General features: G+C 32.4%; 1 protein-coding gene across 1 annotated transcript in view; it reads left to right on the top strand.

Annotated features, from left to right (window-relative positions):
* Positions 1 to 926: 926 nt before the first annotated feature.
* Positions 927 to 15005, top strand: part of LOC126743621 (katanin p80 WD40 repeat-containing subunit B1) — a 65074-nt gene continuing 50995 nt past the window's right edge. Inside the window, exons 1-3 of the mRNA XM_050450806.1 lie at positions 927 to 1293; positions 1611 to 2437; positions 3761 to 4064. Of these exons, the coding sequence (XP_050306763.1) occupies positions 1257 to 1293; positions 1611 to 2437; positions 3761 to 4064 (1168 nt within the window). The 5' untranslated portion in view covers positions 927 to 1256. The remainder of the gene's footprint in view (positions 1294 to 1610; positions 2438 to 3760; positions 4065 to 15005) is intronic.

Genomic DNA, 15005 nt, shown 5'->3' with positions numbered 1-15005 from the left:
AAAAAATAGTAATTTAAAATGGAGGATTTGTATTTTTTATTAGTCTAAGATAATTAGAAAGAGCATATATTATAGACCTCGAAGAAGTATTATTAATCATTATATATATGACTCTATTATACGCAACTGTATTTTTATGTACAATTTTTCATAAATATTGATACTGTATACCACTGAAATATTGCCAAAGTACTTAGCCAGTGCACCTTTTCCTTGAAAATTTGACTAAGCATGTACGCAATGTGCCTAAATCCCTTAAAATATTGACTAATTACGTAATCAGTGTGCTTTAACCCTGAAAACTTGACCAGAGGAATGGGTTTTAGTGGATTGGGGCATGGCCAACTCCAACCCCACACTACCCTGGACGTTTGACAGGAATAACCCCTATCCAGCGTCCAGGGTGTCTGCAGAGAAAAACAAACCACTGTGGTGGTTTGTTTTTCTCTGGTGTCTGTTTGCAGAATTCCTAACCTCTTAAAAAAAAAAACTTAATAGGCAAAAGAAGAATATAATAAATTAAGTTTTACTCTATTATAGGGCACATAGTTAAAGAAATGAAGAAATTTTAGTATCAACTATCAAGTAGAAGAAATTGCTGTTGTAAGATTGTATAAATTTATTGTTTTTAGTCTAATGACCAGGATTAGGATCATTAGGATTTCATCCTAATTGATGCAATACTATATAGATGTTGAATAAAAATGATGTTAAATTTGAATCATTTTATTTATATCAATTAGTATCAGTTTAGTTTAATCAATAATGTTCGTATTACATACAATAATGTATTTCAAGATGGCTTTCATCCGCCATTTTGAAACTTTAGTGTCAAACATCAAAATATCGATTTCTCAAACATCTCCATGGCAAAACGTCAACCAGCACGTCACATAAACGTCAAACTGATTTGACAGTAAGCAGATGGCACTAACAGCGGCCAGACCCACACCACACAGAAACATTGAACTTGTTGAGGAAAAAGCCAGTTTGTTAGTTTTACGCGAATTATCGAATTAATAAAACGTTATTTTCATTGTTTATTACATATTTTTGGGTCGGTACAGGTAAACTAACAGCGTGAAGTAGAATGTATTAGTTCGTCGTGCCGCGTTTTGTTCAACACTCTGCAAACTGGCTGAAGCATTTCCTGAGCGTTTTTTGTGTGTGGCAAAAACAGAGTTATTTTTGTACGGTAATGCTTCTTTGAAGCCAATTAACGCACCCGCTTTTAGGCGAAGGCGAAAGTTGTTACCATGGCTTCCTTACTTAACAAACGCTCCTGGAAACTCCGTAAGTAACATAATCAAAATTTTCACATACTACATATCCAATTAAATACATAGCACCCTCGGATACATATGAGCCTCTAAGTTAATTAGAAAAGTGTAAAGACTTTTAAATCACTATAATTGCATTTCAAAGAATACCATGCCTTTGACCTTACCACACTGTAAATTTCAAAGCTTAATGCTAAGAACTGCTTATAAATATACTGCTTATAGTGATCAATATTATCTTATTGAACATTTACAAAATGACTAAATAAGAGCTTTCTGTATATTATTCTTTTTTTCCACAATACACATAATATTAATTTTCTTTTGTAGAGGACTTCCAGGCGCATAATTCCAATGTCAACTGTGTGGCTTTAGGTCGCAAATCTGGTAGAGTAATGGTAACAGGAGGCGATGACAAAAAAGTAAACCTATGGGCTGTTGGCAAACCAAGCTGTTTCATGTCTCTCAGTGGCCATTCGACCCCAGTAAAATGTGTTCAATTCAATGAACTGGAAGAACTGGTATGTTCAGGCTCCAGAGAAGGCATTTTAAAAGTGTGGGACCTTGAAGCAGCCAAACTTGTTAGGACTTTAGATGGCCACAGGTTGACAATAAAATCCATAGACTTCAACCCTTACGGACAACTGCTTGCATCAAGCAGTGTAGATGGTACAATTAAAGTCTGGGACACTAGACAAAGGGGAGTTCTGAACACTTACAGCGGACATAGGGGGCCAGTGAATAGTGTTAAATGGAGTCCTGACGGTCAGTGGATAGCCTCGGGTGGTGATGACTCGACAGTGAAAATCTGGGACTGGAGAGTGCGTAGAGTGGTCAAAGAGTTTAATGAACATTTACAAAGTGTTACTAGTATTGAATATCACCCCAAAGAGTTCTTGCTTGCCACTGCTGGCAAAGACTGTAATGTGCAACTTTTTGACTTAGAAAATTTTAATTTAGTCTCAAGTATTAGGTCTACAGAAAGTGATATTAGAGCTGTAGTGCATGCAATACATTTTAATCCAGAGGGAGACTGTTTGTTTGGTGCAGTGCAAGGATATTTAAAAATATTGGGGTGGGAACCTAGTAGGTGTTTTGATACTGTTCATGTGCCATGGGGGCGGCTTTGTGATATTTCTACTGCTCAAAATCAATTGGTAAGTGTGCAACTTGTGATTCGTTAGAAACTGATTCAGATATAAATTTCAAGGAAGTTCTTTATTACCAAAGTAAAAACCTGTGACAAATATAAAGTAGTTTTTGCATGCTACAAGATTACTGTAATCTTACTATAAGAAGAATTGCCTTGTCTTCAACCTTGCCAAACTTGGTGCTGGTTGAGCAACATGCTTTTGTTGTGAAATCTGTTTTGCATACTTTTATTGTGCTTTAATTTAAAATGTGGGAATAAAATAATTGAGCTAACAAGAGTTTGATGTAACTATTGGGTCAATTCATGCGGTTTATTTGGGGAGTTAGATACAATTTAAGAGTGAACATCACAGTTTTCAGGAAATTGAATTTTGCATATTAGTACATTCTTTGTTACACTGAATATGTGTCTTATTTTATTTTGACTTTTTTGATATTCAATTACAGCTTAAAACTAATAACGCCTATTCTAACACCATCACAATTGCCTGTGAAATATATAATAAATTTAAAATTTTATGGTGATCTTAATGACTATCTATCTTTTTAGATAAGCAATTACAATGAATGGATGGTTTTCTAACTTTTCAAATTTACATTATATATCTATGTTCTTAAAGGTAGTATATGTCAACATTAAAACTTAATTAAACTTGAATGGAATTGTAAATTTTTCAGATAAATGGTTACAGTAACCACTTCAAAAAAGTGATAAAGCAATGCAATTGTTCATTATTTACAAATCTCTGTTTTTCAGTGAAAGCATCAGGCCTTGTAGAGGTACCATCATAATTTAACTGAAGCAATTAACACCATATTACCTAACCTAGTAAATGACACTCAATAGTATGTAAAAATATCACTTTAACATACTTCAGCACATAATTAACCATGAAAAATTAATTTTTCTAGATACCATATTGACTCAGGTCATTAGCGAGTCTATTGGTAGAAATGAGTTTGTAATTTTCAAGGTAATTTAACATTGAACATTTTTATTTTTGTGTGAAAATAAAAGTACTGAGGCACAAAATGGGAAATTTGCCAGCCTGTTATAAGATATGGTCCTCTAAGTTTTTAAATAAGGCTTTTATTAAGTCTTACAGAAACCAAAAACCTAAATTCTCCACCTGAAATAATCCCTTAAATTTACTTGATAGTCTATGAGACCTCCGCAAAGCTAAATTTTTTACCTTAAAAATCCTTCTTTTAATTCTTCAGCTCTGAAACTTGTCAAAAGAAACTTGTTAGAGACTTTATAAAATTTTAGATCTAACACAAACCATTGCTAAATTGTTTAAATATGACTCTATATCATCCTTCATCAGATTGGAGCATCAATCAAGCTGACCAATGTCCAGGTTTACATCGTAGACCTGAAGAAATGCCTACCAATGGGGTGTCCCGCTGAATTCAAAGAAGCACCTTTACCCACCAGCCCCTTGGTGCAACACCCAAAACTGAGAAAAAGTTTCACAAAAAGTGAAAGACCTGTGAATTTGAACAAGAGCGGTAGCCTTGATGTTGATGTGACTATTGAAGAATGTACTTCAGGAACAGATCCAGAGGAAGAGTCTATCGCTGATATAACGAATACTAAGGATTATAATGAGATATTTGGAGGAAGAGGATGTAAGTATCATATTACTATATAAGAAATAACTCCTAAACAAAATTCAATACTTAATTTTTTTTTGCCAGTTGAATTATTAAATTTAATTACTGAAAATGCTTTTTATATAGAAAACTATATTTTTTGCTTGAAGCAGTGAATGTGAAGAAAAAATGGATAATAACCTTTTTGAACTAAATGTTATAGGATTTTATTCTATTTGTAATATACTACATCGAAAACTAATGCACTAAAGCAAAGAACAATATTTTATTTCAAATACTTCTTACAAGACTTTAAAACATAAAAGTTATATAACTATTCCATCATCATTTTCCTTTTTGTTTGGTGATGAACTGCTATAATAAATTTCCAAAAATTCTTTGAAAAAAGAGAACTTTTCATCTTGTTGCCAATTCTCATCATAGAGCTGCAATAGGGTTTTAACATTTTTTTTCTTTTCTTATTTTATTTCCTATTTCTGTTCTATTAATTTCATTGGCTTTTAAACTTTTATGTTTTTTTGTAATTGGTTCAAACTTTTTCCGATAAATCATCATGTCTAAAATTGGATTCCATTTTTTAAGGTTCCAACCATAGGACTTTAACTTTCCAATAAAATTAATCACACAGTTAGATGTAGACCCACTTATTGTGTACATCCTATATTCAGTTGCTAAAACATTCAAATTCATTTATTGCTCTTTTGTTTACATAAAGTAATATAAGGTTGTCAATTTAAGATTAAGTACTAAAACTACTAAAATTAAGATTAAGTTAAAAAGTTTAAAATTAAAATAGTTAGAGCTAAGTAAAATAAAAAGTAAAAGGCACACCACTTAACACTAACTACACCAACAGACACAGACTTATCAAACTAGGTATATATTGAAACAGAAAAAACCTGCTAGCAATATAGAACAGTTAAAACCAAATAGATTAAGCCTATCTGAATGAGGTATTCACCCACTGCTTGAACTGCCTCTATCTCTCTATAGTCTTAATTTCATCTGGTAATTTATTGTATAATGTCTATAGGCACTGCAAAATCGATTCAATGTTTTGTCTTATTACTGTTAATATTTACATCACAAGTAAAGAGAGTATATCGTCATAATTCCTAATTTTTTAAACAAAGAAGCACAATACTCTAGAAAAGCGGATCCACACATTGTTCCTACAATTATTTTTTGAATAACAAATGTTCTTTTTATTGACTCTGCATGAGATTCCAAAAACATTATGCCATGTAATGAATGTATGTATGTTTTTCAAATTGTAAATAGCGAAGTTTGTCGACATTATCTTTTCACATATTTTATCAACATGGTTAATAACTCGGGTTCTCAAGAAATTGGAATTTTTATTCCAAGCGTTCCTGTAAGTAACAAATATAACTTGACTTGCACGTCAATAACTTGGGTTCTAATGGTCAAGTTATTGATTTATTGATTACTCTGAAGACCCTTTTAATTCTTTCAAAAGAAACTACTAAAACCATTTACTAGAAATGAAGAAATTGAAATTGTTATCAATCAATCAATCAATGAATCAATTTATTAATGCCAATATACAAAATAGTATTCACACAAGTCAAGAATTACAAAGTTAAAAAATAGGGTGACTGTTTATAAAAATTGATAAGAACATTTTTCCTAAAACACTACATAAAACTCATTAAAACCAAAACACAATGATTGATATACATACTATGAATAATACACAATCACCATATGTCTTAAATAAAATGCAATATATAGGTAGGTACTCAATATCACAGATAGAATGTGAAGTTTAAAAACTCTTCAGTTGAATAGAAGGCATTAGAGACTAGAATTTGTTTTATTTTATTCTTAAAATGTTCCAAATCTAAATCCACATAGTCGATAGGAAGTTTGTTATATAACTTAACAGCTAGAAATCCGGGACCACTCTGACACCTTGTTAAGCGTTGGTAAATTGGAACTAGCCTATTTGTGTTTCTAGTACCATAGTTGTGTATATCACCATGTACTTTATACCGATCCCTATTCCTGTGTACCCATAAAAAATTTTCCAATATATATACGGAAGGTAGGGTAAGTATTCCCTTCATAGAGAAGACAGATCTACAATCCTCCCTGCAACCCAGCCTACACAAAATTCTGATTGCCCTTCTTTGTAGTAAAAACAACTTTTTTGTTTGTGGGGCATGACCCCATGCTAGAATAACATATGTGGCTATGGTATGGAAGGTGCCAAAATAGGCTGTTCTTAAATCAGATTCAGATAAACATCCACCTAGGCGACGAAGGGCATATATAGATGTTTTTAGCCTTCCGGCAACAATATTAATGTGGGAATGCCAGTGAAGTAGAGGATCCAATAAAACTCCCAGAAACTTAATAGAAAAATCCTTTGATATGTCAGCTGGTCTCAGAAAAAAAATAACTTTGTTGGTCTTGTCTGCGTTGAGATGCAATCGGTTCATGTTAAACCATTCCTGAATTCCCCCCTGCAATACTCTCAATTTCCTCTCCACGGTCTCAAGAGTATCTTCGGCACATGCCACTGTTGTGTCATCAGCAAAAATGGTGAATTTACCAGATGGTTCAGTTAATGGTAGGTCATTTATATAGATCAAAACGAGGATAGGCCCCAAAACAGATCCTTGGGGAACACCTATGGTTATCCAACATTATTATTCCAAGAGTGCTTGAAAGAAACAAAAAAACTTATCTCTTCTTGGAACCTCAATAACTTGGGTTCTAATAGTTAAGTTTTTACAGTTATTAATTTGTGGACTACTCTGAAGACCCTTTTAGTCATTTCAAAAGAAATGACTCAAATCCATTTACTAAAAGTAAAAAAAAATGAGAATTTTAATTCTACGAGGGCCTGTAAGTAACAAAATAAATTGTCAATATCTTGGGTTCCGGTAGTCAACATTTTCCAGTTATTGATTATTGGACTACTCTGAAAACTCTTTTGATAGAAATTACTAGAAATCAAGAAATTGTATTTTTTATTCCAGGTATGCTCATGGGAAACAAAGTAACTTACCTCTTATTGGCCCATATCACAATATACCATGTGTTGTGTAAAGTTAGACCCGAAAACTTAGTTTCGTCCGATTTATATACAATAATTCCATCGATATTTAGGGGCATATCATTATCAATTAGTTTCAAAGTCTGCCCTTTGTTTTGAAAATGAATGAATTTTGTTTGCTTGAATTAAAGACCAACTGATTTTGCTCACAGCGCTTTTGCATCCATAAGGCTGTAGAATTTGCAAGGTCTAAAGCTATTTGACAGTTCTTGTGGGATATTAAGCATGATTTATTATCGGCAAACTGGATATGGTCCTCCAATGTCATCATTTAAGCTGTTGCAAAACACAATAAAGAAAAGTGGGGATAAAAGTGAGCCCTGTGGAGCACCGGTATCTACGTCTATAAAACGCGCTTGGAATGTATAACAAACAATACCGTTCTTGTCACCGTTAATCTCAACTGTCTGAGGCCTCAGAAATGATATTAGTAATATGTAAAAAACATTTTCTTCAAGTGAAATTATATCCTGCTCGGAAATTTTCATGCAATGATAGCTAAGTCTATATAATCTACATTTTGACAGCAATTTTACCAGAGATCAAAATCTTTTTGACTCAATTTAAATACTGCATTTTAAAGGGTCTTCCTTAGAATAAGTAACGCCACCTATTTATTGATTTATTAATTTTTGGATAATATTTCTTTTGAATGTTTCATCCTTATAAATCTGTAGTTCAAATAGGTTGTAATGACTCTAGTGCAAAAAAAGGCACTCCCTTGAATTAAAGAAACGAGTCCGGAAGGCGCGCTGCCCACACTTGTTTCCATCGCATAATCGCCGAATTATTAAAATGCCTTTGTTTCAAACAATAATTCGTAATAAATTAATTAATCGGGAGCGATGCAAATCAGAACCGCGTATCGGCACGCTATTAAATCACCATGACATACAAACACCGTGGTTTAAATATAATGCAAATATTTCATTCCTAGGTAAAACGATAACGTAAAAACGTTAAAAAATCTATAAGAGAAAGCCGCGGCCGGAAAATGTCAGCCGAGACAATTCGAATTACGGTCTCCTTAATTGGATTTTAACTCGCCATTTAATCGATCTTAAAATATATTTACCAACGATGATGATCAACAACAGCCGTTATTTAATGATTGTATAATGTGGCATAAAGAGTTTAAATAAATAGGAGGGAAAGTGGATAATTCTTGTGGAGAACAAGATGAACGACCGCTCTATGGGTTTCTGAGAACTCAATGCGACGACATCCATAAAACACACATAAAATCTCATTTTATTTCTTCACTGAAGAGAATAATTGTTTTAGTACACAAACTGGTTCAATAAAAGCCTCTTGATAGGGAAACCCCTAGCAGTGATTGAAATACATACTAAAGATAAATTGACAGAAAGTCTTTTAACAATTCAAACTCGTTTCCATCAACATTAGGGCGTCTATTTAAACGAACCATAGAAGGCGAGTTTGACTTTTTCGAGCCGGTCACGCGTTTCCGCTTAAGTCTGCATACAAATTAGGTGTAAAAGTCTTTTTTTCCGAAAAAAAAATTAATATCTCCGCGGTTCACTGCTATCACCAGCTGCAGATCGGATTTCACTTTTAGTAAAAAACCGACCAGGCCCGGTTATTCATCCTACGATACAGACAAGGTGAATAAATAAATTTTTTATCATATAAGTTCTAGTTGTTATTAATTTATCCACTGTGAAGTTTATGTTCAAATTCAAAACATTTATTTGGCAATTTCAAAAATTACAAAACAATTCTATAAGTATGATGTAAGTGAAGTTAGCAAAGAGGGATGCATCTCAATTATAAAAGCCGTTTTTCAAAAGTACCTCTGCAAGAGGCACCATTAAGTGATACATCCTTAAAAAAAAGCAACAAAAAAAAACGACAACTGAATCAGCTATTGTAGTGGGTCAAATCGTATACACATGACACAACCTGACAGAAAAGAGACTAGAAAAAATCCAATTCACATGAAACTCAATACATATTTCTTTATGAGGCATCAGACTGTGACTGCATGAGCATATTTTTTATATATTTCTTTATAAAACTCTAGTAAAATGGGGTTGATTAATTTTTCGAAGGTCATTGTTGTCTCAGAATCTCTACTTGTGTGGTCTGGTGGGCAGTCAATCCCTGTAGTATTAAATTCTTAGGAATACACATTGACCCCAATTTAAATTGGGAGAAACATATTATAAACCTTTATTCCAGATTGGCTAGCTTGTGTGGATTGATTAGAAGATTAAGGGATGTAGTAGTGTCTCAGGTATCTCTTTGCCTATTTTATTTCGGACAGGTACATCTTACAATATGGTATCTGTTGCTGAGGATCAGCAAGAGAAGCTTTATATTTAGAATGCAAAAGCGTATCATTCGTTGTTTATTGGGCCTGACGTACAGAACTTCCTGTAGACCTTAGACCTTACTTCAGCAAACTAAAAATACTCACCCTACCCTCCTTATACTTTTCTTCCTTGGTATTATTTATGAAAAAACACAATCATTTGTTTGTTGAGAATAGGGCAATGTACACTGATGATGTGACTATGATTACACGACATAGAAACGATATCCGCATTCCATTACATAAGTCAGCTTACTATGAAAGGGGTTCTTATTATATGGCCATCAGGGCTTATAGAATATACCTGCTGATATTAGAAGCATTGAATCTACAGTCCGATTTAAAAAAGCTGTTTACCACTGCTTGCAGAGTAAATGTTTTTATAATTTTACTTTTAGATAATAATTGTAACTTATGTTAGATGTTTAGAATATTTATTTTAAATTTTGTTATTTTGTTTATATCAGGCTATTGCCTCTATGAATTCGAGATGAGAAAAATTAATGTATCCTATGGAAGCTAGATCCTCCAACGTCATACCTCGAAGGTATGACGTTGCTTTGTCGTCATACCTTCGAGGTATGACGGTCACGATTTTGTTGGCAAATAAAGGATATTATTATAACTTAGTCTTTGCATCTTCAAGTAGTTCTATAAGACTTTTTCGGGGGAAATGTTTCTTAATTCTTCAACTGCCTGGAAGAATTTGTTTATTTTTTTAATGAAATATTTTTATTAGACTGAGTTGTTTGCTGATGAATTGAAGATTTTTCGTCGGATTTCTGCCTTAAAGTTAAATGAAATGTTATTAAATATTGAGAAAGGTGGGTTTATGAGGTTTATTCGTTAGGGTCGTCCCTTCTTGTCAATATGTTATCAAAGGTATCCCCTTAAAGCAACTGACCCAATCAAGGATTTAGGTGTCTTTTTGGATCCGAGACTTACTTTTTCCCACCACTTCACAATATATAGAGCTAATAAACTGCGTGGATTTATTAAGAGATCTTGCAAAGACTTCACCAATGTGTCAGCATTGAAGTCACTATTATCAGCTCAGACTTCAATCCTTGATGCTAGCCAGATCAATGAGTTCTACTGCAATATTAGAGATAACATGAATTATGATGCTTCCACTGATCATGTGGATTTTGTGTGCTTCAGATTGCTTTCTTTTTTGCTCCGATTTCATCATTAGATATTCAGGAGTTATTTAGACAAATTAATAATAAAAATTGTTCTGGGTATGATGATATCTCATTGAGAGTGCTGTTAGCTCTCCCAGACACAGCTTTCGAGGTTTTGGCCGAAGCTATTAATTCATCATTTTTAACAGGTACCTTCCCTTCTTGTTTAAAAAAAGCTTGTGTTATCCCTTTATAACAAACGTGGAGATGCAAATAATCCTTCAAGCTTTCAACCAACATGTCTTCTACCAACTTTGTCAAAAATTGTGGAAAAACTTATTTAAAATAAGGTCCTTTCATTTTTAAATATGCACAATCTTATAAGTGTACAGCAGTTTGGCTTTCAGGCATCTCTAAGCACGACTGATGCTATTTTCAATTTTTTGGAAAAGTTATATCTTGGACTAAACAATGGTGATTGTGCTGCCCCATTTTTTTGTGACTTGTCTAAAGCCTTTGACTTTGAGCCACCGTATACTGTTGAGTAAATTGGAGGTTTATGGGTTCAGGGAAATGGTCTTGGAGTGGTACCACTCATATTCGATGGGAGAGTGCAGACTCTTAATTTTCAGGGTCAAAGCTCCAATGAAATGAAAATTAGCATAGGTGTCCCTCAAGGATTAGCTTTGGGACCTCTCTCTGGGAAATATGAGGAGAATGGGAAATGATGATGAAAATGTTCAATCATCTACCCTTATCCATACGCCAAAGTAACAATAGCTTGGAATTTAGGCGCTCTACCAAAGCTTTTTTGTTAAAAAAGGGCTACTATAGCCTCACAGAATAAATTTCTGAAGTATTTTAATACAAATTATTAAGTAGGTTTGCAATTCACATCTTTCAAATTTAATTTTAGTATCTTTATTTCAATGTATTCATGTGTTATTTTTTTAGTATAACATTATAATTTTTAGTTTTATGGAACTAAAATTTTTTATAATGTATATTTTATGACGCTTCACTCTGGTGATGGTTTTACCTGTGTTTTTTTATTACTGTATTGTATTTTGTATACTAATTGTATTTCTTAGGCTTTGTTAACAACAATGCATATTTTGTTTTGACATTAAAGCATATTCTGAATTTTGAATTATATTTACCTGAAGAGATCTATTGAATTTTCCAATATAATTTGGTCACTTCATTTTCTCATTTATTGACAGGAAAATGTTCAGCGCATTTTCTCAGGTTTGCCAGATGTGCTCTTATGAATTCGGGGCCTGAATATTACCTGTTCTGAGACCATGTCCTACTTGAGTATTAACTCTTTGATGTTTGCTTTGAATTTAAAGAATGGTATTGTTAGAAGTCCGGAGTGTCTGTACCTTTTCTCTATACATGTATCCTCTTACACAACCCAATGTCAGGCGCTTCTCCATATTCCCTTTTGCTATTTACTAAATAGTCCTATTAACAGAATAGATTTGCTAAAGATCTTGGCTTTTTCGGTACTTCTTTAAATAAATTTAAGTCTTCAGCTAGGATTATTATTTTGAGATAGTACCCTAGCCCCACTCTTTAGATTACGCTTAGCTGAGTATTGTTTATTAGAAATATTACTTAAGATTACTGTTAGCTACTAATATGTACTTGACATGTTTATATGTTGACCAATAAAAAAATAAATATTAAAAAAAAAAGATGTTTAGCCCAGATCTGACCTTGAAGTGTTAATGAATCATTGGAAAACTAGCTGCCATTTATTATAAATTCTTCGTTTTGACCAAAAAGTTGCACCACTTCCTATTGATAAGTCACAGAGGGGTTGGCAGAGGGTCGATAAACTCCATAACATCATACGCACATATCTAATTGTATTTATGCAATCCATGGACACAAATTCTGTATTTTTGAAATGGCTTTATTACATAGTTATAAGTATAAAATATTTAGCCATTATAATGGGCACCCTGAAACGATGATATATAAAATAGGTAGAAAAATCGAGTTCTCATTTATATATCCAGATGTCAGTTTAAAAATTAAAAGACGATGGGAATGAAATGATGTTTTTTGGGTTTAGTTAGACACATTACGGAAGAAAAACACTATTTCCAGGCGATCACTATCTTGGAAATTAAACTGATATATAAAATAGGTGGAAAAATTGACGACACTCAATGGCAAGCTTTTTACATCCTGAACGAAAATTACAAAATAGCAAATATGATTAAGATAGCAAATAAGAAAAATGATGAAAAAAACTGACACTGCTCCAATTTTTTGCCCTAACAGGTTGTTTTAGATCTTTAAAACCAAGAGAGATAAGTTGAGATAGCTCTATACTTTAAAGGCACATAAAGAGTACGTGCTTGTCCAATTACTTGATAAAAATTGAAGAAAGGTTCTTATAATATAAAACCCTAGTAGAGCCTCTACTTAGGTATGGAATGTCAGTTTGAGGAGGGGCATACATGTAAGTCCGATTTAGGGTCATTGAAAATAATACAAAATACTGTCATTAAAATTATGTTTAGGAGACCTACAGATCAACTCTACTCCCGAGAAATTTCTAATCTTAAAACACTTTATGCTCTGCTAATTTGTTTGTTCAATAATAATTCATGAATACTTAACCAGAATGAATGTGGGAAGGCATATCACAGTACCACAGAGCAATAAGTCTATAAGTCAGCATTCCATTATTTATCTAGGCCCAAAATATTATATTATAACATGTTACTTGACAGAGAGAAATTAAAAAAAATTGTACAAAATCAAATACTGCCATGATTGCTTTTGGATGTCTTTACACTTCTGGGTTATTGTTAGTTTTGTTAGCAAATATGAATATCTCAGCACGTTTAAAATTGAATGACTTAATGTCTCAACATAGGTAATAGGCATAGAGTTTTGGGCATGGTTAACCAGTATGGGAAAAATTAAATTTTGATTTTAATTGTTTTTATTGGATGTACGTATCTGGGCTTGGATGTTGATGCTTATATATTACTTTTTGTATGTGATGTTATATTATGTGAATAATAGTAGTAGAGCATTATTATAGGTGTACAGAGGTATTATTTATAGGTGCCTTTAATTATAAGATTAATGTACATTATTTATAAGTTTAATTAGAAATAATTAAATAGAAAATATATAGAGTCACACTGAATCATATAATTTTCGTCCTTGACTTTACTTATTACTGGTGTTCTTGTGCGTCAAAACCACTTTCTGAAAAAGTAATAAATATCGATAGAGGCAAGGTAACGCATGTACGTCAAACGCACATCGTCGGATTTCCTGCGTAAGGAATTAATTTAATGAAGGCAGATTAGATCGAAAAGGAAACAGAAAATTACGATGCCAGTTCGCCTTCTAATTTATTATTTGGCCTGTACTATATGATCTTTCCATTGTACTTATCTATTTTCGGAACGCTATTTTTATGTTTTATCGCTACAAAGGCTCGATGTAGGCATCAGTTTAAATAGCGATTGAATACTTGACGCCTACGGCAACTAATTAAAAAGAACACTTCTTTTAGCATAACGTTTTGTACAGCAGCCACAAACATTTGCATATACATAAACAATTTAAAATTGATATTTGCGGAATTGCGTCAGATATTGCAGCCTACGTGACGAATTTCATTTTTCGGATTTATATTTTATAACAGATTAAACGTTGATATATTTTTTTTTTGGTACTTAGGATCAATAACATTTATTTAATGTCGATGATTTATTAAGGTCGAGTTGATGATTTATTCGATTTTAAGCGCACATAAATAACACACGACCCGAGCAACATATCATATATTATTATCGTTAAATATATATTTATTCGACGATTTTTTGGTTTTGGTATATTTATCTATATGGTCAAGGTATATTTATTAAACTGTAGAATATACACGTATATCAGATACGATTCTGTTGACAAAAGGGAGAAAATTTGCAACGAATTTACATAACTAGTTTTTAAATTTGATTACTATACATCAAATATTTGATGAAATTCTTCTAAAGAATCACTGTTTTTTGTCCATATTATCCAATCTAGTAACGCTGTTTTTTTGCTTAATATTTATATATAAAATTATATCAAATTTAAATAAACAGTGTTATTAGATTCAATAATGAATATATATTTTCTGCAAAAACATTGTTTTTTATTAACACAACTCTTAATAAATTCTTTTGAAAAATCACCGTTTTTCGTCCATAATATCCAATCGAATAGCACTGTTTTTATATTATATATTTATTAATATACATTTACATAATTATATCAAATTTAAATAAATAACTGTGTTATTAGATTAGATATTAACGACGAAAGAAGCTGTTATTCATGCGTATTATTTTGGAAAACAATGATTTTTGAAAACAATTTCTTACTGGTAA

Source organism: Anthonomus grandis, chromosome 13 (assembly GCF_022605725.1).
Source record: "Anthonomus grandis grandis chromosome 13, icAntGran1.3, whole genome shotgun sequence".
Taxonomy (NCBI): Eukaryota; Metazoa; Arthropoda; class Insecta; order Coleoptera; family Curculionidae; genus Anthonomus; species Anthonomus grandis.
Note: the sequence above shows the minus strand (reverse complement) of the source record. Positions and strands in the feature narration are given on the sequence as shown.